The sequence below is a fragment of the Drosophila serrata genome, unplaced genomic scaffold (assembly GCF_035046125.1).
Source record: "Drosophila serrata isolate PLE 108 unplaced genomic scaffold, ASM3504612v1 contig_359, whole genome shotgun sequence".
Classification (NCBI taxonomy): Eukaryota; Metazoa; Arthropoda; class Insecta; order Diptera; family Drosophilidae; genus Drosophila; species Drosophila serrata.
The window spans coordinates 2204166-2231154 of NW_028257257.1; the positions used below are offsets into that span (position 1 = coordinate 2204166).

Sequence of the window (26989 nt, forward strand, 5' to 3'; positions counted from 1 at the left end):
TGATGTCCTTGTTATATAGAAATTAATTTTAATTAATTATAAACAAATAAATGAATATTAACTATATTTTCCTATGTCATTTTTTCGACAAATAAAAATTTAAAAATCTCATAACTAAGCCAAAACAGCATTAATTTCAATTTTATCAGGGTAATAAAACTGCATACTTCATTTAAAATGTGAATTTTTTTTTGCCGATTTTTGTAAATTTTAACGATGTAACCCCTTTCCTTTTTTTCGAAAATGACTCCTTCACTTTCTTTTAAGTTTCCGACTGCATTGCTATTTTTGAATCGATATAAAAAGGCTTGTTGAATGCATAAATCAACAGATGCAAATAAATGTGCTATTACAAAATGAAAAGTATTCATTAATTTTAATGTGAGTACTTGAAATATATTAAAAGTTAATACATTTAATGGCACATAAAAAAAGAAAACAAAGTTTATCTATAAATAAATTTACAATGGAATATTTTATGGCTTTTCTTACTTTCGTGAGAGTATTATGTAAACTTTACTGCCAAAACCCATTGCTATAATCAACTGATTTAAATTTCTTTAGGATATTTGCCCATAAAACATAATCTATTACATTTCCTGTTACAAACCAGGAGAGATTCAAACCCCCTTCTAAGGGGTATTTTTGCCCACAAATAAGTGGGCGACATATTGAAAAAGGAAGCCGTAGGAAAAAATATATTTCGCAATTTCAATATAAAGCCTGGCGGCATGCTATGGCGGCTAAGGACAATCGTGGGCGGCGGCACGCCTCTAAATGTGGGTCAAACTGGCACACACAAACACACACACACACTCCTGTGGAATTGTTGTTGTTCGAACAGGGGGGGAAAAGCGGGGGGTGCCCCGTGAGGAAGGTTGTCAACGTAACGGTCGACCCCAAGCCGACCCGCTTTTAACCAAGGCGCCGGCAACAGAAGCGGCAATAAAAAAAACAAAAACAATCGAGTCCTGCATATGCTGGACCTCCTTTCGGATGAGGGTGGCAACCCTGTCAGTGGCGGGATTGCTGTGGTTGGTCACCAGCAGGACTTCAAACCCGACGTTATCCTCACAGCGGGACTTTTCGTGTTTTTTTTTCCTAGTCGCTATGCCTCTTGTCAAAAAATTCCAACGGTTTGTTTGTTTAAATACGGTTTAAAGCCATTAAAAGGAAGAAGTTTCCAGGGAATTTAAAAAATTGGTGACTGACTTGAATAATTGCATAATTTTAATAACCTTTTGTTAGGTGTTTTTTAAAACATTACATTTTTTGTCAAAAAATCAAAGTTTGTTAAACTCATAACTAAGGCAAAAAAGCATTAATTTCAATTCGGAAAACTTTCCTATGCTAGTTTTTATTAAGTTAATAAATCTGCACACTCAATTTAAAATTCTAAAAAATTTAAATTTTTATAAATTTTTGACAATTTTAATGATGTAACCCCTTATAAAATTTTCAAAATTAAAAAAAAATTAAATTTTTGTCGGACATAGCTAGATCGACTCGGCTCTTCGTGCTGATCAGTAATATATATGATATATAGGGTCGGAAATGACTCCTTTACTGCGTTTCATGCTTTTTACTGACATTAAAATACCCTGCTAGGGTAGAAAAAGGTGTCAAAAGTTAAGCTTCACAATTGTTTATCAACTCAAAAAAAGGGTTTCAAAAAATTAATCCATTAATTGCTTTGTAAACATTATTAGATATTTTCAAAACCTCTTGAGATTTTAAAAGTAATTATACAATAATATAATACAATTTTCTTTGTCCCATTTCATAATATCATAAAGTTTCTTAAAACCAGAATGTATTCCCTGGTTTAAGCTTCCGTTTTAACATATTTTTACCAGATTTTATTCTTCCGATATATGTATATATTTCTTTTTTTGTTGTGCCTTAACCGTTTATAGTGCCGACATTTTATTGCGGCATCCTTGCAGTTTTTATGGACCCTTCCGTACACATGCCTTTGGCCCACAATTTCCCCCCTTTTTTTCCCCCCCGCTTCCGTAATTTTCCCCCGCACCCGTCTCTGTCTGGCACGCCTATACAATGAACCCGCATTGCATTGGTGTATCTGTGTATGGGAGAGTGTGTGTATTTATCGGCGTAGTGTGAGTATATGTGTGTGTTGGTCTTGCGTGTGTATTTGCGGTCTTTCACACATACTCTTGCAAATTTGTTATTTACAGTTATTTTAGTGCATTGTGCGGCCGTCGGAAGTGGAAATGAAGGAAGTAGCAGGGATCGGATCCAGAGCGTGTTTAAAAAAGGGATATAAACACACACACATTTAAACTGAGAAAAAAGTCTTAACTTAGTTATATATATTTAATATACTCAGGGATAGAGCAGGAGTTAGTATTTTAAGTCAATTGAAAATCAGTCAAAAAGTAGGCAATGATAAATTTAAGGACCTAAACTCATGTTATGAACAATCTTTTAATTGATTTAGAACCTTAATAATTATTGGAAATTTAAAACATACATGCTAGGTGTTTTTTTGTTAATATTTCTTAAAGTATTATTTTCTATACCCACCTTTTTTCTCCGTGAACATATCATAAACATTCAAGAACACATTTTGCATTGGCACAAGAAGCTTTTTGCATATAGCAATATGTGCTATGTGCAGGCCATACATATCTTTCAAGGTAAATTTTCCCAGCTCAAAGGAAAGAAATATTCGGCAGAAAACAGCAACAACAAATAACAAGAAAGGAAAATCTCAGTAAAAGACGCCAAGGAAAATGTCAACGTGTGGGGAATAAGTGTGGGGTAAAAGTGAGGGAAAAATCGGTAGTAATAGGATAAAAAATAGGACAAAAAAATGAAGAAAAAACCGAAAAGGAGCAGTCCTTCTTCAGGGAAAGGGAAAACCATATGTTCCTTCTAGCATTGATTTCTGGGTGCCATGTGCTTCACAGCAATTTGGCTTAGTTTTGTTTTTATTTTGTGGTAGAAAATACCCGTATAAAATCAGAACTTTGAGTTTCACTAAGAAGCCAAGGAATTGTATTTATTGATTTGTATCTAAGCAGCATTTGCACTCATTAAAGTATAACCACAAAGGCAAAGAATAAGGAAATCTATATATATATTTATATATTTCAAAAGCTCGTTAAGCTAAACGAATGAAAGATAATCGAATGGAATTTTTTTACTGCTTTTGCTGAGGGTTTTGTAGTAAAACATTAGATAAGTAACGTATTGAAAATGGAGATAAAAAAGGTTGATATCGTTGGTCATGGTGTGCTTGGCTAAAGATAGCATACCAATTTAAATGAGCAACAGATTTAGATAAAGTGATTGATTGACCTTTTAGTTAACCTTTTGAAACGTAACAAAAGCATTCCTTTCACAAAAATATATAAATAAACCCGCAAAATTGCACTGAATGAAATGTTTTTTTTTTTTTTGTATTTGCACCCACACAAATATTCGTTATTCAATGCGTAAATGTGCGAACTGAATAATTCTATTCAATTTCTGATAATTTTCACCTCCCTTCGACCGTGACCAAAATTTCCATAGCTCTGTAATCGTGATATTTCACAGTCACAACAAAAAATGTATTTGCCTGTGGTAAATCCAATAATTTATATTTTTGTAAACATATTAAATGCCAAATTGGCGATTATTTTAATGAACTTTCCAATTTAAAAGCTCATAATCGACCCCCAGCAATATTTTATATTTGATTATTATTATTATCACTTTTTATTTGTATTTGATTGCAAAGTGCACAACGCCTTATTGCGTGAGGGCGTAAAAATATATTCCAAATTTGTTTCAGACTGATTGATTGCCATGGCAGAATTTTCCGCAGCAATTGACAGTTTTATGGAAACGAAAAACAGACTGATAATTTGCATAAATTATGTAAAAAGGCTGGGCCGTAGTTATTAAATTATGGAATTGCGCATAAAATATGCCTGAATAAGTTAGTAAATATGGAGGAAGTAAATGTTATAAAATACATACATACTTGTTTATAAATTATTCACCAGAAGGGAATTTATATCTTTTTAAATAAGTGAATAATTTATTAGGATTTATTTTGCCCCATTAGCTAAATTTAATTTTCTTGTACTTGTTATTAATCCAGTTTCTGGCTTCAGTTTCAAATTAAATTCATGTAGTGCCCCTAAATATATCTCCTTTTTCTAAAAAAGGAAAAGGAAACCCAAACTTGATGTTGATTTTTCATTTAATCCTCAAACGACATTCACATACCTTCCTCCGCTTGTCCTGATCCTGCAAACTCCCATCTAAGCCCTCAATTGTGGGCATTGTCATGGCCCCATCATCATCATCATGGGGCAAACATCAGTTTGAAATCATAACAGGAAGTAGGGACAACCACAAGGCAGGGCTTCCTAAAGGAAGTAAGCCCCACCTGGTGGTGCTGGTGGTGCTTTTGACCCACCCAATTAAGTCACCACCTTGCTATTGCTACGTGCCTTCGCCTGCTACTGCGGCGGCGGCTTCCTCTGAAGTCCATCGTCCATCGTCCATCGTCCATTGGCCTTCTGTCCATAATAAGCCCATATAAGCTGCTCTTAAACCCTTCCAGTTGCCGTAGTTGCTTTTAATACAAATTTGCCCGGGTGTGTGTGTACTCTCAAAAGCCAATTACGTGCCTCAAATGAAGACTAAGAGTGTTTGGAACGAAGGAGGAGGAGGACAGGAAATGGAAGCTAAAACTGGTCGTAACATTTATAAGATCACGTGCTCAATTATTAAGCCACTAAATAAATAAATAGCGGTACCACTGACACGTGCCGCATCTACCAAAATCGGCCTTTACACCCTCGCATCCTGCCATCCTTACAGCTAAAACATATCCTGACAGTTATGCCAGGCTGTGTCCGTATAATAAACTTTTCCAAACACACACCACGCTCACCGAAGCGCAGTAAATTTATATATATTTATATATTTATATATATTTATATATATTTATATATATTTATATATATATATATATATATATATGAAAAGAATTTCATTCATGAACTCATTACTCATACGCAGCGTTGGCGGGTTCCCCCAATGACGATGGCAACGTTTTGCGGCTTCCGCAGTTTAATTAATCACAAGGATAGCTAATAACCTGATGTAATGGACAAAGAAGTAGATTATTAAGGGGAAACTTTAATAGTTAATTTAGGCTTATGGGTTCATTACCATAAACTGTCCGAAAGGAAATTTGAATTAATAATTTTGGTTACTTTATAAAGAGTATATGTGCTAAGATATTTTATTTAAAAAGTTTGGGAGTTTGAGAATCTTTTAGTATAAAAATTCCACAAGGATTTTATACCAAGAATATTAGTTTTTAGAACAGAAATACTATTTCCAGTACAAGTACATTTTTTTTGATACTGATAAATTAATAAACTTGGTCACTTTATACGGATTCTTTGATCTTTATTATTTCATTTAACACATTGTAGGTTAATAATTTTGCTAATTTATAAGGAGTCTTTCGTTTTCATTTTTGTACTCTTGCAGGGTAATATAATTTCCTTCAGAAGCTTCTAACGATGTGAAGGAATCATTTCCAACCCTATAAATCATATATATTCTTGATCAGCATCAACAGCTGAATCGATCTAGCCATCGTCGAAGGAAAACAAATTTTTTAATTTTTTCAAAATTTTTTAAGGGATCAATATTGTCAAAACTTGACAAAAAAATGAATTTTTGTAAATTAAAAACTCAGTGTGCAAATTTGTTAACCTTTTAAAAACTAGCACAGACCCGCTTTTCAAAGTGAAATGAATACATTTTTGGCTTAGTTATGATATTCGTAAAACTGAGATTTAACCAAAATATTAGCATATAAAAATATCGATTTAATAATAACATTCCCTCTCCCTGAACTTTACTGGCTTTCTTTTCTAGTTTAATCTAATAAGTTTTAAGTTTTTAGACTTTAAACTTAAACCTTAATATACAAAATTCCTAAACTTTTTCTTTTAAAAAATTTTGTTTTTCAAAATCGAAATGCTATTGTGACCACATGTCAATTTTTTATGAGTTAAAAGTTAAAATTCAATTCGATTATAATACCACCTGGCCTGGCTTTATACTCTTTTTTTTGTGCAATAATTTATTCCCCCCCGAAGGTGTTGCGACCTCGTTTATATTGGCGGTGATAAAAATCGTGCAATTAGCCGGCGTTGATTTTTGCACACAGGACGCACACACATATACTTTTTATAGGAGCTTCTATATATACTTACTATATATATAGAACTAGAACAGTGCCCGCTCTGCGATCCTATGTAGGTCTAATTTACGAGCAGGGCGCAAAAATAATTTACTCACAATGGGAATGGGGAGCGTTTAAACGAAGGTGCAAATTAAATCAACATGCATATCCGTTTGACACCATTTCCCAAAGGCTGCCTAGAACTCACCCCAGTTGCACTTCGGAGTTGCCTCCTTTTAAAGGGAATAGTATAGTAGGGAGAGGGTAGGGTCGGTTGTTGTATATTGCCAGGGGTTTTGGCCCTAATGGAGGTGACTAACGTTAGAGGGGGGCTCTATACAAAATGGCGTACACATTGCAAATGACCGAAAAAGAAAAATAGGCAAAAGCGAATTTGGTGGAGCGCAGGGGAAATGGAAAATGGGAAAAGTTTTGGTCATGTGTTGTGACGGTGTGTGTGTACGCTAACCTTGTTTAAAATCTGGGACGCATAGATATATGTACATATATATAGAGTAGGTAACAGGCGAAGGCATCGAAAGTAGCAACAAAAAATAAAGAAAACGATAACAACTTTTCGGCAACCAAAAACAGACACAGTACAAAAAGATTTTAAAACTAAGAAGTCTAGAAAACTCTTGAAATATAAATTAAATTAATATTGATTAACATATATGATAACAATAATAGAGGAAATATAAGCCATTACGAAATGCACCAATCCTTTAATAAGTTCCTTATGAAATTAAAACTTTGTTTACTTTAAAAATTGTATCAGAACTTTCAACTTTATTCTCATCTCAAAACTTTAATAATTTAAATATCACAATTTTCACTTACTTTTAATTAAGTCAAATAAAGATCTTAACTTCATAATTAAGATAATTTTGTATAGAACAAAAAATGAATAGTAAATTCTTTCCTGTGTAGTTAGCATATGGAGCTGCTTGCCCTTAGGGATATATACACTGCACTCAAAGGGATTTTGCTGTGGTTTTCAAAAACAACAAGAAAACTGCATTAAGGCTTCCTGAACAAAAAAAAAATAAATAAATCACAATGTAAAACAAAATGCAGGCAAATATGGGAGATAATAAAACAAGGGATGTAAAAAGGGGGTTGCATTGGCTCTGTGTTTACTCAAAATGATGGGAAAACCCATTGTCTGTCATAATCTGTGATACAGGAGCCATCATCCGGGGGAATGGGATTTTTACTAGAAAAAACTATATGTGGGTGATAAAAGTAATAAATAAAGACCATATACCACTTAAAGTAATTTAATAGCATAGCAATATTATTAATAGTAAATATTTATTTGTGATAATTATAAGGTTTCTATAATGTTTTATATTAATATGTATTTTCTATATCTTTTCTCTTTTTAGGTAAGGAAATTTAACAATGCAATAGGGAAAATAATCCTTACCATAAAATTGCAATTGCGATACATAAAATGATACAATGTCTAGGCTTCGAAAAGGTAAACATTTGATTTGATTAAGTTGGAAAAGAGCACTGAGTAATAATATTAATAGGGCTATAAATTCATATGTATTAGTTGTGCATAAAACTAGTATGTCTATTTTCCATATTTTATAATTACAAACGTAATCATATATGACCTTTTAAATTAAATACAAATTGAATAAACATTTTCTCATCATAATGTATAAGATTACTTAAATTCTCGTCCCCTTCTCCAATTGCCACACACTCTTGTTAAATAACCAACTAACTTCGTTAATAGCCAGGTTACTGGTAAAAAAAGGCCAAAGTTGAACCGAATTTTGTTTGCACACATGTTAAAAACAAATAAGAAAGGAAGCTAACTTCGACATGACGAAGTAAATATACCCTTGCACTTTACAAACGAATTATAGCATTGAATCTGAAACTGAATTAAGCTTAAAATATATGCATTCGATATTTATAGATATTTTTATAAGACAATTTGTTCAACTAATACATGGTTAAAAAACTCATAGCCAAGCCAAAAATTCGTTAATTTTAAATCGGAAAGCTGTTCTTTCTTAGTTTTTATTAAGTTAATAAATCTGCATACTGAATTTATAATTTTAAAAATTTTTAAAAATTTGTAAATTTTTGACAATTTTAACAATGTAACCCCTTATAAAATTTGCAAAATTTTGAAAAAATTAAATTTTTGTCGGACATGGCTAGATCGAATCGGCTGTTCATGCTGATCAAGAATATATATGGTTTATAGGGTCGGAAATGACTCCTTCACTGAGTTACAAGCTTCTGACTATAAGTAAAATACTCTGAAAGGTTATAGAAACAGGGAAAAGTGAAAACTGAAAAGAGTGAAAAGTCGCGACGAACTAAGAGGTGATGATGACGACGTGAGCGCTTGACACTCGCTTAAATAAAATATTTTTTAATTAAAAATATTTCACCTGCAAGGTAGAAAAAAAAGTGCCGACCGGGGGGAGGTAAAAAAAATATATAAAACAAAAAGCGTCGACACAATTTTCCTCTTTGCGCTCGCATAAATAAATGCAACCACGCACAAGAACAACGACATCAACAACAAAATAACAACAAATAACACCAACAAAAGACGCCATCCGCAACAAGAACCGTATTAACAATGCACAGAAAAAAAATAATATTAAATTATGAAATTTCTTTTGAAGCTTTTTAATATAAATATAATAGAAATATTAATAAGGAAATAAGCCTACCCTTTTAATAGCCTCTTGGAATGAAACTTAACATATTCGTATTAATCTTTAAACAAATTGAAAGTAACGATATAAATATTAAATCCTTTTTTTTTTAAACAAAAAAATATTACATCTTTACAATCTTATAAATTAAATGATTAAAAATTAAGGAGTGAGAACGTTGGCGTATACGCGATTTTTTAATCCTCTTTCATATTAAAAATCACGTATACGCAGTGTTGTTTTTCTTTTCTTACAGAAATTCGATATCTAATATTAATAATAAATTTAAAATATATGTGTAATTCACATTTTCCTAAAGCCCATTGTATTTTTAACATAAAATAATTACTCTGTATTCTTTTTTATTAAAAATCACGTATACGCCAGAGTACTTTTTCGTTGTTAGTACTAAATCGATATCTTATATTATCGTACCCATATTTTCTTGCTGTGCAGCAACAACTACAACAGCAACTAAAACAACACCACATAAAAACAACAACAACAACATTAAGAGCAATTTAACAACAAAGACACGTGCCAAATGGGCAAGAGGGAGTGAAGGAGCGCCGTCGGGTGAAATAAGGAAAAGTGTCATGGGGGCTTGGAGAAGGCGGGGGAAAACGGTGGAAAACTGGGGGCGGGACACAGTGGGTCAGCGAAATGAAAATAAGCCGCGGGCGTAAATATAAATAAATGACAAGCGGCAAAAGGGAGAGCCTGCGGCCACAGGAGCAAAAGAGAGAAGCGAAGCGACAAATGAACAGGAGCGGGAAGGCGAGAGGCAATAATTAAACCGATACGCAAACAATTGAACTGTAGGTGGCGCTTTAAGGTCATCGAGACCGCAATGACAGCGGTAAACAAAAAGCGAAAAAAGGTCAGGACAGGTGAGGTGAGGTGAGGTAAATGAGAGAGGGTGGGCGACAAGGTGTGCGGGCGTGTCAGGTGGACAGAATGGGTTTTAAAGAGCAAGTCGGAATATTAATCAGTGGTATTTTTTGACATCGGGAAGACTTAAAAATGCTCTATTTGTTATTTAAAAATAAAAATTGCATTTTTCTAAAATACATATTTGAGATAAAAAATTCCCAATTTATATGAAATAATGTTCTTTTATTTATATCTTTGATAAAATGCATTAAATAAATTAGAGAATGATTTAGCAATTTACTAATAGGTAACCAATTTCATAATTTTTCCTTTAGTTATAATCCCAAATTACCCATTTGTTCAAATATAATAAGTGTATTTCTAGCCGATTCTAAGTGATTAATTTTTAAACCTAAACTATTATTAGACTTAACTCCAATCGATTTCCAAACGACGCAAGTTGTCGTGACGAAAAAAAGCTTGACGTAAACCAATTTTTTTTTATTTTCTTTCTACAGTTCCATAAAAAAAAACTTTTAAGAAACGGCTGTTAGTAATGAGTGTTTTTTAACTCATACCCTATATATACCCCTTAACTCTCCCAATAATTTAAAGATACTGCAGTTAGTAAAGTCTGTATTTTATTGGCAATTACTCATACCCTTTCATATATCCTTTAACTCTGGCAAGTACCGCGTTATTCATAAGGACGGCGACACATCGTTAAGCTGGTAAAGAAAAATTACAGAAATGATGGCGGACGAAGCTTAAACAAAAATGAAATGAATGAAATGAGACTATAGGAGGAGGACACGCCAGGAGCAGTCAGAGGGTCAAATAAAAAAAAGGAGGAAGTGGGATCACAGCAAGGACATGCCACGTCATGCCGTCAGTGGGCGGTGTTCGTTGGGGTTTTCCTCCACTCTATGTATATATATATATATATACTATATACATGTGTCATCAGTAAACTTGATTGAGTAGAGAGAGGAGAGGTGTAGAGGAGGTGGACTGTTGGTCCTGGTCTTAGCACGACGACGTGCTAAATTTTGAGAGATGACCGAGGCTTCTGTTAAATTGTGCACGCCAGTTGGCCAGTTGACTGCTTCACAACCAAAGGCACTGAGAGAAAATATTAGAAATATTAGAGTGTATTAGGAATATTTAGAGGAAGTCATAAAACATAGAAAACAAGTGGTACCTTTCCTACTAAGGGGCTATGTAACACCATAAGGGAGAGAAGTCTATAAAACTATTCTTTACATATGATGTTTCAAATATCCTTCTCTTAATTTAACACACTCGAAAGTAGTGACAATTTTCCCTCACTGATTGAAGAAAAGGATGTCATGCCGTGAAGTTGTATGTGTGGGCTGGGGGGTTTGGGGAAAATGGACAGTGCGAGCGAAATGAACACATCACAGCCTGGCCAAATGGGATATACAGCACTCCATGATAATCAGTTGTGGACACTTTCCCTCCAAACGAATGGGTGTGCGTGTGTGTCTGTGTGTGTTGCTGAACTTGAAATGAGGGAAAATCCAAAAGGATGCAAGAGGGAGAATGAGGAGGAGCAGGCATATACAACCGATGAGTTAGAAGTTGGTCCGGCAGTTTTACAGGCGGTATAATATTTACTCACTGCTTATGCATATTCTGTTGGAAAATTATCTGGGCCCTGACAGGAAGTTACAGTTAGAAAAGCATTTTCTACACACACACACACCCTTTTTTGTGGGGTGTAGTTGTGGAATACGATTAGGAGTGAGCTGTGAGCTTAGTAAATTAAATTTGTAGCTAACTTCCAAGTGATTAGGGAGCTAAAAAGGGGCTTTTCAAAACTCAAACTATTTATTGAACTATTTGCATTGTAATAACGAATAACTATGGCAAGGCTTCTATTAAATATAAAATACATTTTTTAATAGAATTTATATAGCATTATTATTATTTATATATATACAAAATATATAATACATTGCTTTAAATTTAGGTACAAGTCTTAGGTGATATTAACCACTCTACAAAGTTCTTATAAACCCAAAGACTTGTATTAAAATTACCACAACTTCAAGTTAAAATTCTATAACAACAATTAAAGGTTAAAGTTCTCTTAGACAAGCCATAGAATTTAGGCAAGCATAAGTTTTTTGGGGTATATAATTATTTTACTATTTCGTGCAACTGTGGCCACACCTCCTAAATGTGGTTAAAACTAAGTTGTCCTTGCATGAAATTCCACAAAATTCTGTACAAGTTTTTAGACCAGACCAGAGTGTGTGAGCTCTCTTTCTGTGACAATGCCAGCAAACATTTAGTTTTGGCCAAAAAGACCTCACCTCCCTTTTGGAGCAGCAATTCATTTCAACTCGTTTCAAATCTCATGTGAAGTCCCCTCATTATTTTGTGTTGTTTGTGCTCGTAAGCATTATTTTTGTGTCGCTTATGGGTAAGCTGGCTAAGCTTTAGCTCACTGGCCCCAAAAGTGACATGGCCCTGTCCATTTTTGCCCAGTCACTGGGCCTGGATCCTTTGGGGACCTGTCCCAGAGTCCTACAAAAAACGCGGCAAAGAAACGAAATGAAACGAACTTTAACTGGCACAAAATACACCTGTGACCCCGTTGCGAGACGACGACGACGACGACGCAGCAGGCAATGCAGACAAATCAGCACTGAAATTTAATTTGCATGAGCCACGTTCCACCACTCTTCCACTTTTCGGCCAGAATGGGCGTCGGACCGGCCGGGCCAAGAGTCAACAAAGCGGAAACAACAAAGTTGGAAACCCAATTCGCATTTCCCCAGTCTCGGCGGAGGCTCAGGGCCAACCCCGTCAACCCGGTCTGCATTTTGGCTCCTATCCATTCCATTCCACACTCGACCTGACTCGAGACTTGGCTCACGTGCAATCGCTTTATTTGATTTTCATTTTTGGGGCCAAACACAACGGCAACAGAAGCAACATGGCACACAACAGTGGCACTGGAAAGGTACAGGAAATTTAAAAAAGGGTTTCTAGGGAAGTCTCTTAGATATAAAAATACCCTTTGATAGGTTATGCTTTCCCTTGAAGATTATATTTTAAGAAAATATTGAGAGATGGTTCAAGTCTCCTCTCTAAATATACTCTATAATAGGTTAGAGTTTCTCTTGAAATTTATTTGTAGAACTATTTATAAGTTTCATAAGTTATACATTCCCTTGAAATTTATTGGTAGAAAAATCTTGAGAGAGACTTAAGTCTCCTCATTAAATATACTTTATAATAGGTTAAAGTTTATCTTGAAATTTATTTGTAAAACTCTCTTAAAAGATGTTTCTAGTCTCCTTCTAAATAAATCCTTTCACAAGGTTTACGTTTCCTTGAAATTTATTTGTAAGAACATCTTGAGAGAAGTTTTAATAAGGCTTAAAATAATCCATGATATTTAATGTAACTTCAAGCTCTATCTCAAGTTAATTAAGCCCTAACACATATATACAAAGCTTATTCTCTTAACATTTAAAACTATTTCCATTTTAAAACTGATCAACATTTATCAAAAGTATAAGAAAAAGACCCAAAACTAAATCAAGTGATGCTTGGTTGATTTATTTAATAGAAGGATGGCATATATCCTTGAAGGATTCTTTTTATGTTTCTTAAGTGTTTTAGGGTCAGCTTGCTAAGATTATGAGAATTTATGGCCAAACATTTGGACCAACACGTGGCTGTAGAACTTTTCAAGTTAAAAGGAAAGGAGAATGCCGCAGTTTGATTGATGTTTAAGATCAAACTTAATTTAATAAACAAATAAGAATCTAAACTTTATTAATCCCAGGTTTCATTGTATCTTATACCTTTTGAACTTGACTCTGGAATGTTTGAATTGCCTAAACTTAACTGATAAGCAAATAGCTTTAATTTTGTACAAGATTTGGGATTAAATTTACTAGGAAGTTAATATTATATTACCTCATGTTTATAGCCACCTTAAGTTAACAATCTTCGCTGTATTATTCATTTATTAATATAGCTGATGTAATATTTTCTATCAAAATATTAACTTAAGCTCAAACCTTCGCCAAATCAGCTGTGCAAATATAGAATTTTATAAGCTTTTATTAAGCAAATAAAAAGTGGGCTATAAAAATGAGCAAACCTTATAAAAAAGAGCATGCCAAGAGATGTAGTAACTATAATTTCCATTACCTTGTCCACGTGGGTGTGTGTGTGTGTGTGTGCCGTATGCCTTATGTGGCACACTTTTCATCTTTTTCTTCTTTTTTTTTGGGGGGGAGTAGAAAGCAAAGCCAAAGCTGAGGCCCCCCAGTCAGTGGCAGACATTGCAATGGCCTCGCCGGGAAGCACTTGGGCGGCGGCAGTTAAGGCAAACATCCTGCCAGTCCTGCCGCACTCCTGGCAGTGCCCCTTCCCCTCGCTCTCCCCGCTCTCCTTGGGTGGGTGCTAATGCACTTGCACTCGGTGCAAGCACATAATTCGCTGCCCTCGAGCACACATGCAAGAGCGGCCGACACTCGAGAGCCGCCACAAGTACAGTACGACCCAACACCCCCACTCGGAAAAGGCCACCCTCGTGCTCCCCCCTCCGGGCACTTCCTCTCTCCGCTCTCACCTTTTCCGGCTTACAGTGGGTGCTAATTAAGCGGAACCCTAACGCTTCACTGACCATAAACTATAAGGGCCAATAATAATGAGCAACGCGTGACGGCTGCGGGGGCTGAATGGTATATTTTTAATTGGAAATTTTTATTAATGGCAAAAAAAAAATGAAAATAATTATGTGAGAAAGACGAGAAAAGGGTAATAAATAAAACCGCACTCGAGGGGATTTAAAATATTTAAAGAAAAATCTATATCAAGAGCAGAAGAGAAAGAATTTTAATTGGAGCTTTATATTTTTGATTACTCTATATTAATTCACTTAGTTATCAATGGGTTCAGAGAGCTGGTTACTTATATTATATATAAAATATAATAATAAGTATAATTTGTATACCCTTGCAAGGTATTTTAATTTCAGTCAGAGGCTTTTAACTTAGTGAAGGAACCATTTTCGACCCTATAAGCCATATATATTCTTGATCAGCATTAAAAACAGAATCGATCTAGGTATGTCCCAAAGAAAATTAAAATTTTCAAAATTATTCCATATTTAAAAGTTTTATATCGTTAAGATTTTACAAATTTGACAAAAAAAATTGAATTTTTAGAATGGTAAAATTTGGTATGCAGAATACTTAAGCCAATAAAAACTAGCACAGAATTGCTTTCCGAATTAAAATTAATGTATTTTTGGCTTAGTTATGATCGATTTCCCAACCTCATGACCGAATCGCAAACTAACATTCAATTAACAAACTTTACATCCATACTTCTTATATCTTAGATCTTTTACCATTTGGTTTAGTCTTGTACAGATTATACATTAAATATTAAGAAATTCATTTAATTTTAATCTATTTCTATCATAAGAATAAATCATACTATGGAAATATGGTTTCTAAATAGAGTTCACACTGTGGACATCTGGTGCCTTTGCTGTTGCTTTTGCTGGCACTCATTAGAGAGAATGAAAGGGATTCCTTGGCCGCTGGCCGTTGGCTGATTTCGTCACCAACTTGAGGGATGAGGATGCTGCCCCGAAGGTGTTTTCTATCACCTCTCCCCCCACCCAAAAAGCTCCTCTTTGTTGTTGTTGTTGCCTCATGTTGCACATTGCGCCTGTCGAGTGCCATTCATTTGCAGGCTGCCCCTGCCCCGCTTTTTTTTGTCGCCTCCTTGAGGTCATCGTGGCTTTCGTCACTTGCCTTGATGTTTGGGGGCACTTGGGGCTACACAAAAAAAAAGAGAGAGATAAAGAAAGAGATGGAGAGATAGAGGAAACGAGAGAGAGAGAGATAGACAGAGAGGGAGAGAGAGAAGAGTGGGAAAATAAATTGCTTTAAGTGTATTTAACGTTGGATTTTTTTCTGCTGAGCTTTATTTATCTGACGGGTTAATGTCTGCTTTTAAGTCGTTAATTTCTTTGGTCTTAACAAATGTGTAAATTAAAACTTAACTTTTTTAAATATATATGTATATTATTTATATAGTAATTTAATAAAGCATGTTATCTGTAATCTGTCTTTAAATCGTTAATAAGCCTAGCATTTAATAGTTACTATTTAATGCATTTCATAGAATGCATTAATAATTATTATTAACAAGAACGAAAAGTAACTTCGGGAAGCCAAAGTTTATATACCCTTACAATTTACAATTGAACTATAAGATCAAAACAAAAATTAATCATAACATTGACTATTTCAAAGTTTTTTATATGACAATTTTTAAGACTATTCCAAATTTAAAAAACTCATAACTTAGCCAAAAAAGCATTAATTTTATTTCGGAAAGCTGTTCTGAGCTAGTTTTTAGTAGGTTTATAAATCTGAATACTAAATATAAAATTTTAGATGTTTCAAATTTTAGTCCAATTTTTGTACATTTTTAATGATGTTACCCCTTATAAAATTTTGAAAAAATTTGAAAAAATAATTTTATTTGCGGCACAAAGCTAGATCGATTCAGTTTTCGATGCTGATCAAGAATATATATGGTTTATAGGGTCGGAAATGATTTCTTCCAAAGTTACAAGCTTTTGACTTTAATAGGGAATAAAAATGGAATTATAATATAAAATACTATTAATTATCAAATTAAATATCTGACAACGTATTGTGTGCCAAGCTTTACTTATTTCTATATTTTATTATCAGCTCTAACTCATAAATTACAAGCCTTAAACAGTTTCATAAATATTAAGCTAAAAGTGCCTTGTTTTGATTTATTCGAAATGTTTTTTGTGCAGTGCTTTTGCTATCTTTTTATAGGTAACTCGAATGTCTGCCTTTAAGGCGTAACTTATTTGCGCTTTTGCCATTAAATAGTTGCATAAATATTCAGCTTAAAACGAGGCGTGCAAAATTAATAACACAAATTTTCCGAGCACGCACAAAACAACTATGAGAAAGAGAGAGAGAAGTTCGCCTGACCGCAGAGATAACACGCATACGCCGTGGTGTACGTACTGCCCATTGTTATTTCAGTAGTTGTTTTTGCATTTCCTGTAATCGACCATTTTCCGAACACACTCACACATTTACATACATAGTCGCGTTTTGGGTGGTGGGGATTTTCTTTTGTGGCAAGAGAAAAGCGAGTATTGCAACTGACAAAATTCATAAATGAACATTTCCTTAATGGCTGCAATTTCCCATCTATCCACTTCAAGGATAATTCATATGCCATCGTAACAGGATGCCGAAAAGTGTGTTATATGCCAGACAGCAGCCCATATAATCGATATTCGATTTAAATTGTTCATTTAATCACTATTACTGCTGCATAAATGCATTCATGTGATATATATGCATATTCCAAGGCAAAAAATAATTGCAATTTATGATAATGAACTTTATTTTCGCAATTGATACAGATGGCCCAGATATTCACCAAATAAGAGATGGATATTAAGAGCAGGCAAAGGTAGAAAGTTTTACAACACCGGAGGATAATGATTGATTGTTAGTTTAGTAAATGTTTCATCCTGTTGAAATTGAGCTTGAGATTGTTCATATGGAAATTAATTCCACTGAGATTGTTTAATGACTCAGGGAGGAATATTTGATGGATGGAATAAATGTGTTTTTGTTTTCATATTAAAGCCTCAAATAAACAAATTTTGGTTTACCATTTGGATTAATGACAGTTTATACTTGTGCTAGAAACTCACCTGGAAAATAAGGGTTTTAAATTATTCTCTTTAACTATCTGGCCTGTTTTCCTCCTCACTTTTAACTACCTTTTCCCCTTTTTTGCACTGAGGGCATAGTAAATTAGCGACTTAATGCCTTTGTCCTCTTTCACGGCAGTTAGTCTTTAAAAAGCTTGGGCTTCTTTGCTGCTTTGCTGCAAAAGTCCACTTAGTAATTCCCTTTGTTGGATAAGACACATATATTCGCAAGGATCAAACTGGCTGCACATGAGATTGGGCTTGTGGCCTGGAACCGAGTAAAAGTAAACTTAACTCGATGATGGCTCCTTGGCATGCAATTTCCACGAAGCCCCGGCTAAAACTTATTCAAGACATTGGCCCGGCTATCGATGACAGGTCGAGAGTATTTGGGGTAGACCAGAGGTGGCATCAGAGGGTTAAAGAAGCAATGAGGGGAAGCCAAGGACACATGCGTCATCAGCATTATACTTACACTTGAACGCACCCAAAAAAAAACAAAAAAAAGACCATTACGAGGGGGTCAGTGGTCTGCTTTTACTCAAAAGATACCTCAAAGTTGAAATACTCTAGGGAAAACTCAAGAAAAACTTTTAATGAAATCCATTCTTTATGAGGAGAGGATTTTTGAAAACAAAAAAAAAAGAACAAAGTACCAGTTTGTTGCAATTAAAAATGTATTTTAATTAAGTGTCTATATTTTATAAATTCTACAAGACTCCCATATCTTCTTAAGGTTGCAAACTTCTATCCAAAATTATTCTCTAAAATTTCTGAAAAATTTGAAGTCCCTGAAAACTATACACTTTCCTTTACTCAAAAGCTGTTAGATTTCCCAGATTTACCATTAATCCCAATGTGATAATAAATCACGCACACCAAAAGGTGAATTCACCTTGGACAGAAGAGTAAAGAAACGTGTTCAAGACATAAAATAAAATAAAGGAAAAAATTGAAGAAAATAAAATAAAAAGTAGAGAAAAATAGTTGGGGCTTCAGAAAATGTGGATCCATTAACACGATTGCTCTGACCCCACACTCTTTCTCTCTCTGTGGAATCATTTATCATGCTACAATTTATCAGGCAGCTAGATTTAAGAGTTGAGCTTCTTTTATACTCTTGCAGGTATTATAATTTTAGTCAGAAGTTTGCAATGCAGTGAAGGAGCCATCTCCGTCTGTCTGTTTATTTCTACTACAACTAGTTTCTCAGTTTGAAAGGTACCTCAATTAAACTTAGCAGTTAGATTTCTATATACTCTTACTCTTTTATAAGTCGGAACGGGCCAGTAAGTATCAATGAACATTAAGTAACTATGATCAGTAAGTACCTATGATCAATAATTAACTACGAGCAGTAAGTAACTCTTAACAGTAAGTATCTATGACCAGTTAGTAACTCTGATCAGTAAGTATCAATGAACATTAAGTAACTTTTAAACAGTAAGTATCTCTGATAAGTATCAATGAACATTAAGTAACTATGATCAGTATGTAGTTATGATCAGTAAGAATGTATGTTCAGTTACTAACTTTGAACACTAAAAAACAATGACTTGCAACTTTTGTAACACAACACGTATCCGAGTCTTGGCTGGTAGAACTCACTTCGTTCCGGGGATGTTAGAACTAGTTGGGAATCATAAACATGGGCGAGATGTATTTTGGACCAAATTTAAAGCAAGCTATTTGAATGAAACTATGGAGTTATTCTTCTATATAATTTTACTATTATATAAGTCGGAGCTTGGCGAATCGGTGGACTATATATATACATATATATAGCGGACATAGGAACAATAGGAAAATTTTTAGAACAAAATATTATAACTTTTTCAGTTTTCAACAGATTTTTATCAAATTTAAGATATAGCCATTATATATAAATCTAGATTTTTGAGTAAAATTTTATGAAAATCTGAGTACTATATCATAAAGCTGCCATACAAACGATCGTTAAAAATAGAGGAAAATGCAAAACGGTGAATGTAAAACTGGGAATACAAAATGTATAGGTAAATGAAATAAAAGCAAGCATAACTTAATAGTTTTTTAACATAAATATATCATTTATATTGTATTATTTCTGCAAGGGTATACAAAAATCGGCATGCCGAAGTAAACTTCCTTTCTTTATAGTTTTGAATTTCAAGGAAATGTATATACTATACGCAACTTTATGGAATATTATTATATATATATATTTTATTCATTTCCCCTCTGATTTTTGCAGAGTTTACAACGAAAAGTTGGTGAAAAGCGAGCGAGAGCTTAGGCAAATATCAACAGCTGGGTGAAGCAAATCATAAGTAAACACAAAGGACCAGGACAGGACAGGAAGGGACAGCCAGACCGAAGGATAAATGTGGTAGTTGCCATGAGAGCAGCCTCGGGTGTTGACCAGGAGTGAAGGCGGGAAGGAGCAGCAACAGCTGTTGCAGGACCAGCACCAGGAGGAGCACCAGGAGGATACCACCAGCTATCCAAACACAACGAGAAACGAGCAACAAGCAACATCGAGAAGGGCAACAATAAGAACCGCCACAGACAGCAGGCAACAACACTCGCAATCAAATCAAATTCAAAGATGCAAATTACAATTTGCATACAAATGCATGCGGACACAACGAGCGACATCAGCACAAACACAAGCCACACAAATTGTTGCTATCAAATGCTATAAAATTCTACAGAATAATTGTACAGCTTCAGCTTAAAAAAAATAATAGAAAACAACATATCTCCACTGAGAGGCAGCAGCTAGCGGGGCGTTGTTTCCCCCATTCCATTCAAGACATCCTCAACATGATCAAGGGCATTTTAATACAGCGGAAGAGCCAGGAGGATGCCAGCTACACCAAGCAGCTCAAAATGGAGCATGCCGACCTGGTCGCCGAGATGCAGACCGTCGAGAGTCTGCCCACACATGAGCGACTTCAATTGGCCAGATTGTAAGTTCATAATTAAATATTAAATAGTTCATCAAAACCCATTATCAAGTCTATAAAATTGTCAGAAATCCCTGAAATGTTTCCTTTAAGTTTGTTATCAAATAGTATGCGTAATTACTATAATTTCATTTAAAATCTAAAGCTACGTTTATTGAGATTATCATCATTTAGTTAGTCAATTCTTGTTTTAATTTTTTTAATTTTCATTCAAATGGAAATTCTGGAAGTCGAACTTTATATACCCTTGCAGGTCGCAATTGAATTGTAGAATCAGATCCGGTAATCGATCAAAATATTTATTTCCTTGATGAGTTATTTGTAGATATTTTTATATGACAATTTTTTCGACTAATCAAAATTTAATAAACTCATTACTAAGCCAAAAATTCATTAATTTTAATTCGGAAAACGGTCCTTTGCTAGTTTTTATTAGGTTAACAAATCTGCATACTCAGTTTTAAAATTTTAAAAATTGAATTTTTTGTCAATTTTAACGATGTTACCCCTTATCTTTTTTTTTTTTAATTTTGACCAAATTTTGAAAAAAAAAAATTTTTTTGTCTGGAGTAATCTAGATCGATTCAGTTTTTTATGCTGATCAGGAATATATATGGTTCATAGGGTCGGAAATGACTACTTTGATGTGTTTTAAGCTTCTGACTGAAATGAGAATCCCTGTTTTGGTATAAAAAAATAGATGGGAACAGATATTACGAAGTCCAAATATTATCACTCTTATGTTGATTAGAAATTTGTTATCTCTTCCGTAGTACTTCTATTCTTCTTTTCTTCGTTATTATATTAATAATAGTATTTTGTTAGGCAGCATTATTTTTTAGTTAAATTCTAACCAAACCTCAATATAATTGTAATGGATACTTTTTGATATATTTTGATATGACAAATTTTTCGACCAATCAAATTTTAAAAAACTCATAACTCAGCCAAAACTGGATTAAATTCAATTCGGAAAGCTGTTCTCTGCTAATTTTTAATAGGTTAACAAATCTGCATACTTAGTTAAAAGAGTCGAAAAATTCAATTTTGTGTCAAATTTTGAGAATTTTAACGATGTAACCCCTTATCGTTTTTTAAAATTTTGCAAAAATTTTGAAAAATTATTCTTTTTGCGGGACATGGCTAGATCGATTCTGTTTTCAATGCTGATCAAGAATATATATGATTGATAGGGTTAGAAATGACTCCTTCATAGCATTATAAGCTTCTGACTAAAATAATACCCTGCAAGGGTACAAATGAATTTTAATGAAAACATAGACAGACTTCCCATTGAGTTATTTAATTTATGTTGCAATACAATTTCATACAAAGAAAGTATTAATTTTTTATTAAATTAAATGAGTTTTAAGGCATCCACACAATTTTCTAATTAAATAAACCCTAAACTTCCTCTGACTGAACCCCTTATCCTCTAAGACCATTCCAAATACCCGTAACTAATAGCCAAAAACTCAATCTCTCTCTCTATTTATCCCAATTAGACGTCGTGGCCAGCAGCTCAAGTTGGCGCGTCAGAAGGAAAAGGAGTGGGCTAAGCTGCAGCGGGCGAAGGGCAACACGGGTAGCGGCGGCAGCGGAACCGGAAGTGGATCGCTCGGCAACAGTCTGCTGAACGGGAATCATGGGGATACTACGCATCATTTCCGGCATGCCAACGGTTCGGGAACGCTGAGCGGAAGGCGGCACATATCCTTCGAGAACAGTGTGGTGCTGCTGGAGGCAGCCTCCAGGAACGATATGCCCGAGGTGGCGGCACTGCTGCAGCACGGAATTACGCCGGATGCGGCCAACGAGGATGGGTTGACGGCAATGCATCAGGCGTGCATTGATAACAACGTGGAGATGCTGCAGCTTCTGCTCGAGTATGGGGCAAATGTGGATGCGCAGGACAGTGATAAGTGGACGCCCCTGCATGCGGCAGCCACCTGCGGCCACCTGGAGCTAGTACGCATCCTCATCCGACACGGAGCCAACCTGCTGGCCGTTAACACCGATGGCAATATGCCCTATGACCTGTGCGACGATGAGAATACATTGGATTTCATCGAGGGCGAGATGGCACAGCGGGGCGTCACCCAGGAGCTGATCGATGAGACGCGCTCCTCCACGGAACGGATTATGCTGCGTGACCTCATGGAGCTGGCCCGTACCGGTGGGGATTTGGAGGAGCCCGACTACCAGTGCGCCACACCAGTGAGTGGATTGCATCTTGATTTCCAGATTAAACCGTGCCCATGTTGTAAATAACTTTTGATTTATCTCTATTGTGTTTTTCAGCTGCACATAGCCGCTGCCAATGGATATGTTCGTGTTGTGGAGTTATTGCTGGAACAGCATGTCAATGTGGATGCCATGGACAAGGATCTATGGACGCCAGTGCATGCTGCCGCCTGCTGGGGACATGTGAGTGAAATGATCTGCAAACAATGGAGTAATTTAAAATATATATATTTTACCTATATTTTAATGTAGCTGGAGGTGCTGGAGATGTTGGCCCAATGTGGTGCTGATTTAAATGTACGCAACAAGGACGATGAGACGCCCTCAGGTGAGAATATGTCAAAATGTTATGCGAATAAAGCCACGAACAGGCACATCCTTGGTGAACGAAATGAAAATGCATATGAAATTGAGCAATAAATTATCGTTAATGTTTTTATGAAAAGGATGTAAATCGTTTAACCTGAAGGTTTGATATATTTATTATAAATATTATATATTATTTATAGATATTTGTGAAGACCCCGAGATCAGGGAACGCATTGAGCAGCTGAAAACGGAGCAGGAGAGCAAACGACTGGCCGAAGCTCAGCGACGGCGTGTGCGACGCTCACAGAGCAACAACACCAGGTTTGATTTAAAAAGAAATCAATATATACATTTAATAAACATTTTTCTCTCACCCAAACAGAGCCCAATCAGTGCGTCGTACTAGCTTGCGTGACAAAACGCTGACAACCAAAAAGGATGCCGTCGAGGAGACGCGCCTACGCCTGCAGGCCCAGGAGGCGACGGCTTCTTCGGAGGCGCCCTCCTCTGCTGCCGTTGGAGATCCACTGACCAATGGCTACAATGGTTACAATGGCAACAATAATGGCGAAAAGCGTCCCTCCACTGGCAGTTCAAATGGCCAACTACTACTGCCGCACTCCAAGTCCGCCGATGCGTTGGATAATGCCATGATAACATCATCCGCCGCATTGACGGCCACCGCCATACATTCCTATCAACCGCGTCGTCCGCCAGATGGCCGGGAAAATGATGAGCTGCTCCGCCTTAAGGCCGCCGGTGGTGCTGTTTCCGATATGCAGCGTGCCACATCCGCGGCGGCTGTTATACTCACCGAAAAGGGTACTGCGGCTAGTGCCGAAGCTGTACAAATCCAGTCGTCCAAGGAAGCTGCCAATGGGAAGATCAATGTCCAGGTCACCGTCCTTGTGGGTGAGTCAACCGTGGCCACGTGTCAGGCTTGCTTCCGCTTTTTCCTATCCCACCAAAACCACCACCCAAAACCACCCATTCATTCAGTCATCCGCCCCCATTTGGCTCCCAAGGAGCGTCAACGTATCACAGAGAGTCCTGCTTAAGCGCCATTCTGTCCCCGTGTCAATGTCAATGTTTAATGTTTATTTAACGACTCTACTAAAATGGAAATGAAAATACTTCCAACAAGCAAACACACCGCTAACACAGCTTGAGTAGAAAGATCGACTAGAGAATGTGCTGTAGGGAATACGGAAAAGCGTTTGTGAATAACGTGCAAGTTTTCCGTTAAGAGGGAAAATCACTGGAATGTAATAAAATAGATATTTAAAGTACTTGTTTTGTGGAACTATACGTTTTAATTAGAATCCTCATTTAAATATTTTTAAATGAATATATTTAAACAAATTATAAAAATACAAATATCTTTTAATAGTGATTAAATCAAGAGAAATTATAATTTTATTCAAGTTAAAAGGATGAAAGGAAGGTAGGGGATTAGGAGTCGAATTTTAAATTTAGCATAACTAAGCCAAAAATGCATTAATTTTAATTCGAAAAGCTTTTCTATGTTAGTTTTTGTTAGGTTAATAAATCTGCATAATCAGTTTTAAAATATAAAAAATTCAATTTTTTATCAAATTTTAACAATTTTATAAAATTAAAAAAAATGTTTTTCTGCAAGACATTGCTAGATCGATTCATCTGTTGATGCTGATCAAGAATATATATGATTTATAGGGTCGGAAATGATTCCTTTACTGAGTAGAAAACTTTTAAGTATATTATAGTATCCTATTAGGTTATAATTAACCTTATAATGTATATCTAAAACTGAAGTGAAAAAGATAAATGCATGACTAAAAGTAAAAGAGTAACAAAACAGCATTAAGCATCCATCTCATGTAACTAACCATTACAATTTCCTTGGTCAAGGGGTATTCGTAAAACTTAACTCTCCGGGAAAAAAAAGGAGAAAGAAAAAAGTTAAATAACATTTGCTTGTTTCTGTTTCATACTATATATATTTATATATTTTTTTGATCCTTGTTGTCTTTGTTGTGCCTCGTTTCGCCCGTTCTGTGTCGTCTGCCTGCCTGCCCGCCTCGCATCATCATCCTCAACAAAAACAACAACAACAACAATAAAAACACACCAACCAAACACACACACACCAACACCAACACCAACACCAACACCACATCCAGACACCAACAGCACGCATCAGCATCATCAGCAAAATCTCCAGCAACAGCTCCAGCAACATGCCCTCATGTTGCAGCAACAGCAACAGCAGCAGCTACAGCAGCAACATGTTGCACTCGATGGCTACGGTGCTACCTTGTCCAATTTGAAAAAGCAGCGCTCGCTTTCACGCACCGCCAATGTACTCAATAATTTCGAATTGTCATCCCAACAACAAGCAACTAGCAATGCCAATAATCCAATTCTAGCACCAACTGCTCCAACTAATGGTTCTGTTTTAGGAGCCGGCGGTAGCAGCGGCAACAACAACAATAACAACAATCTTAACACCAGCAACAACAATAACAACAACAACAACAATGGCAACAACATCAACGGATCAGCCCCAATATCCACACAGCCATTGGGCATGGGCATGGCACCGATGGGTAGCCTAACCTCAGACTTTGAGGTTTCCTCGCCGGCGAGCAGTTCGGTGAACAAGTTCAGCGGCATCACCGGGGATGTGGTCAGCGACAGCACCAGTTCCAGTCGCAAGTGCTGTGTCCTCATGTAGAATTGAGGCATATTTGTCAGATAGTTGAGAGAGATAGAGATACATATATATATATATATAGAGCATTATATACATGGGATTTGTAAGCAAGAAAAAAGTGTCTTTTTTTAGTATTAGCCGAATTCAGTGAGAAAACGTTGAATGTTACAAACACAAGAGAGAGAGAGAGATAAAATGTTGAAAGAATTGCATGTTATTCAACAAAAAGAGGGGTTCAATTCTTCTGAGCTCCCTAAAGAACGACTCAAAGTCGTTTTCAGTCGTTGTTTCCTAGCAAAACATACACACACACACACCACACAACAGATTATACGATACAAATTTATATAGAAATATACAAGTACCATATGTATACACTCTAAAGTTTATTAAACAAAATAAATGTGAGCAGTTTACCTTAGTTAATGTATAATATAAAGGCAAAATCAAAAAAACATAACATACAAACTATCAAAATTATGACTAAGAACACAAAATATACATAGGAACTTTGTTTATTGATTGATTCGCTTGCGAGAGAGTGTAAAAACCAAAACAGGCAAAGTATTATGCAAAACAAGTATGAAATATTTAACTAAAAAATATATGTATTTACGATAGCGAAATTGTAGTTAAAATAATGTGACAGGCGACAGCAAAGCAAAGCAAAGCAATGTAACGAAATGCAAAGCGCACTTGAAGCAATTCCCCACTAAAATGTTTTTGAATTGAAATTATATCTTTCCCTGTCCCCGATTTGGATATACATATGTATGTATATTTTAGAGTGCGATTTACTTGCGCTCTGCCTTTTGTGAGTTGAGTTTTGTTAAGTATGGATACAACAAAAAATTTGTATTATTTATGTAGCAACTATGTCTGTATATATACAACACAATTCCAAATGATTATAAAAGAAAAAAACACAACGCGCAATTAGCAAATGAGACTTTTTCGATTTAATAAATGTCAAGGCATTAGCTGAACGTTTTGTAAAAATAAACGAATGAAATAAGACAAATTCCTACACGAAATAAGATTTTTTATTTATAATATGCGATCACAAATATAAAGGCAAAATTTCCTGGTTCTGATGTATATTTGTAATCATATTTGCAATATTTTATAGATATGTTTTTAAAAATCACTTATAAATTCAAAAGAAAGCGGGTTTTCCGCCTTTCGTTTTTAAATTTCGGTATATTTTGGTATATTCTAACC

The 26989-nt window shown here is 35.3% G+C and overlaps 1 protein-coding gene across 11 annotated transcripts in view; it reads left to right on the forward strand.

The window, feature by feature from the left end:
• MYPT-75D (Myosin phosphatase targeting subunit 75D) overlaps positions 1-26802 on the forward strand; it is a 53373-nt gene extending 26571 nt beyond the window's left edge. For 4 of the 11 annotated variants that reach the window (XM_086838649.1, XM_020953933.2, XM_086838648.1 and 1 more), the window contains 7 exons: positions 19806-20523; positions 22026-22737; positions 22822-22947; positions 23017-23092; positions 23274-23394; positions 23456-23985; positions 25236-26802. In XM_086838649.1, coding sequence (XP_086694775.1) covers positions 20378-20523; positions 22026-22737; positions 22822-22947; positions 23017-23092; positions 23274-23394; positions 23456-23985; positions 25236-25789 — 2265 coding nt within the window. In that variant the 5' untranslated portion in view covers positions 19806-20377 and the 3' untranslated portion in view covers positions 25790-26802. The remainder of the gene's footprint in view (positions 1-19805; positions 20524-22025; positions 22738-22821; positions 22948-23016; positions 23093-23273; positions 23395-23455; positions 23986-25235) is intronic. The other 7 variants (XM_020953937.2, XM_086838655.1, XM_086838656.1 and 4 more) reach the window with 2 other exon arrangements.
• Positions 26803-26989: the final 187 nt, after the last annotated feature.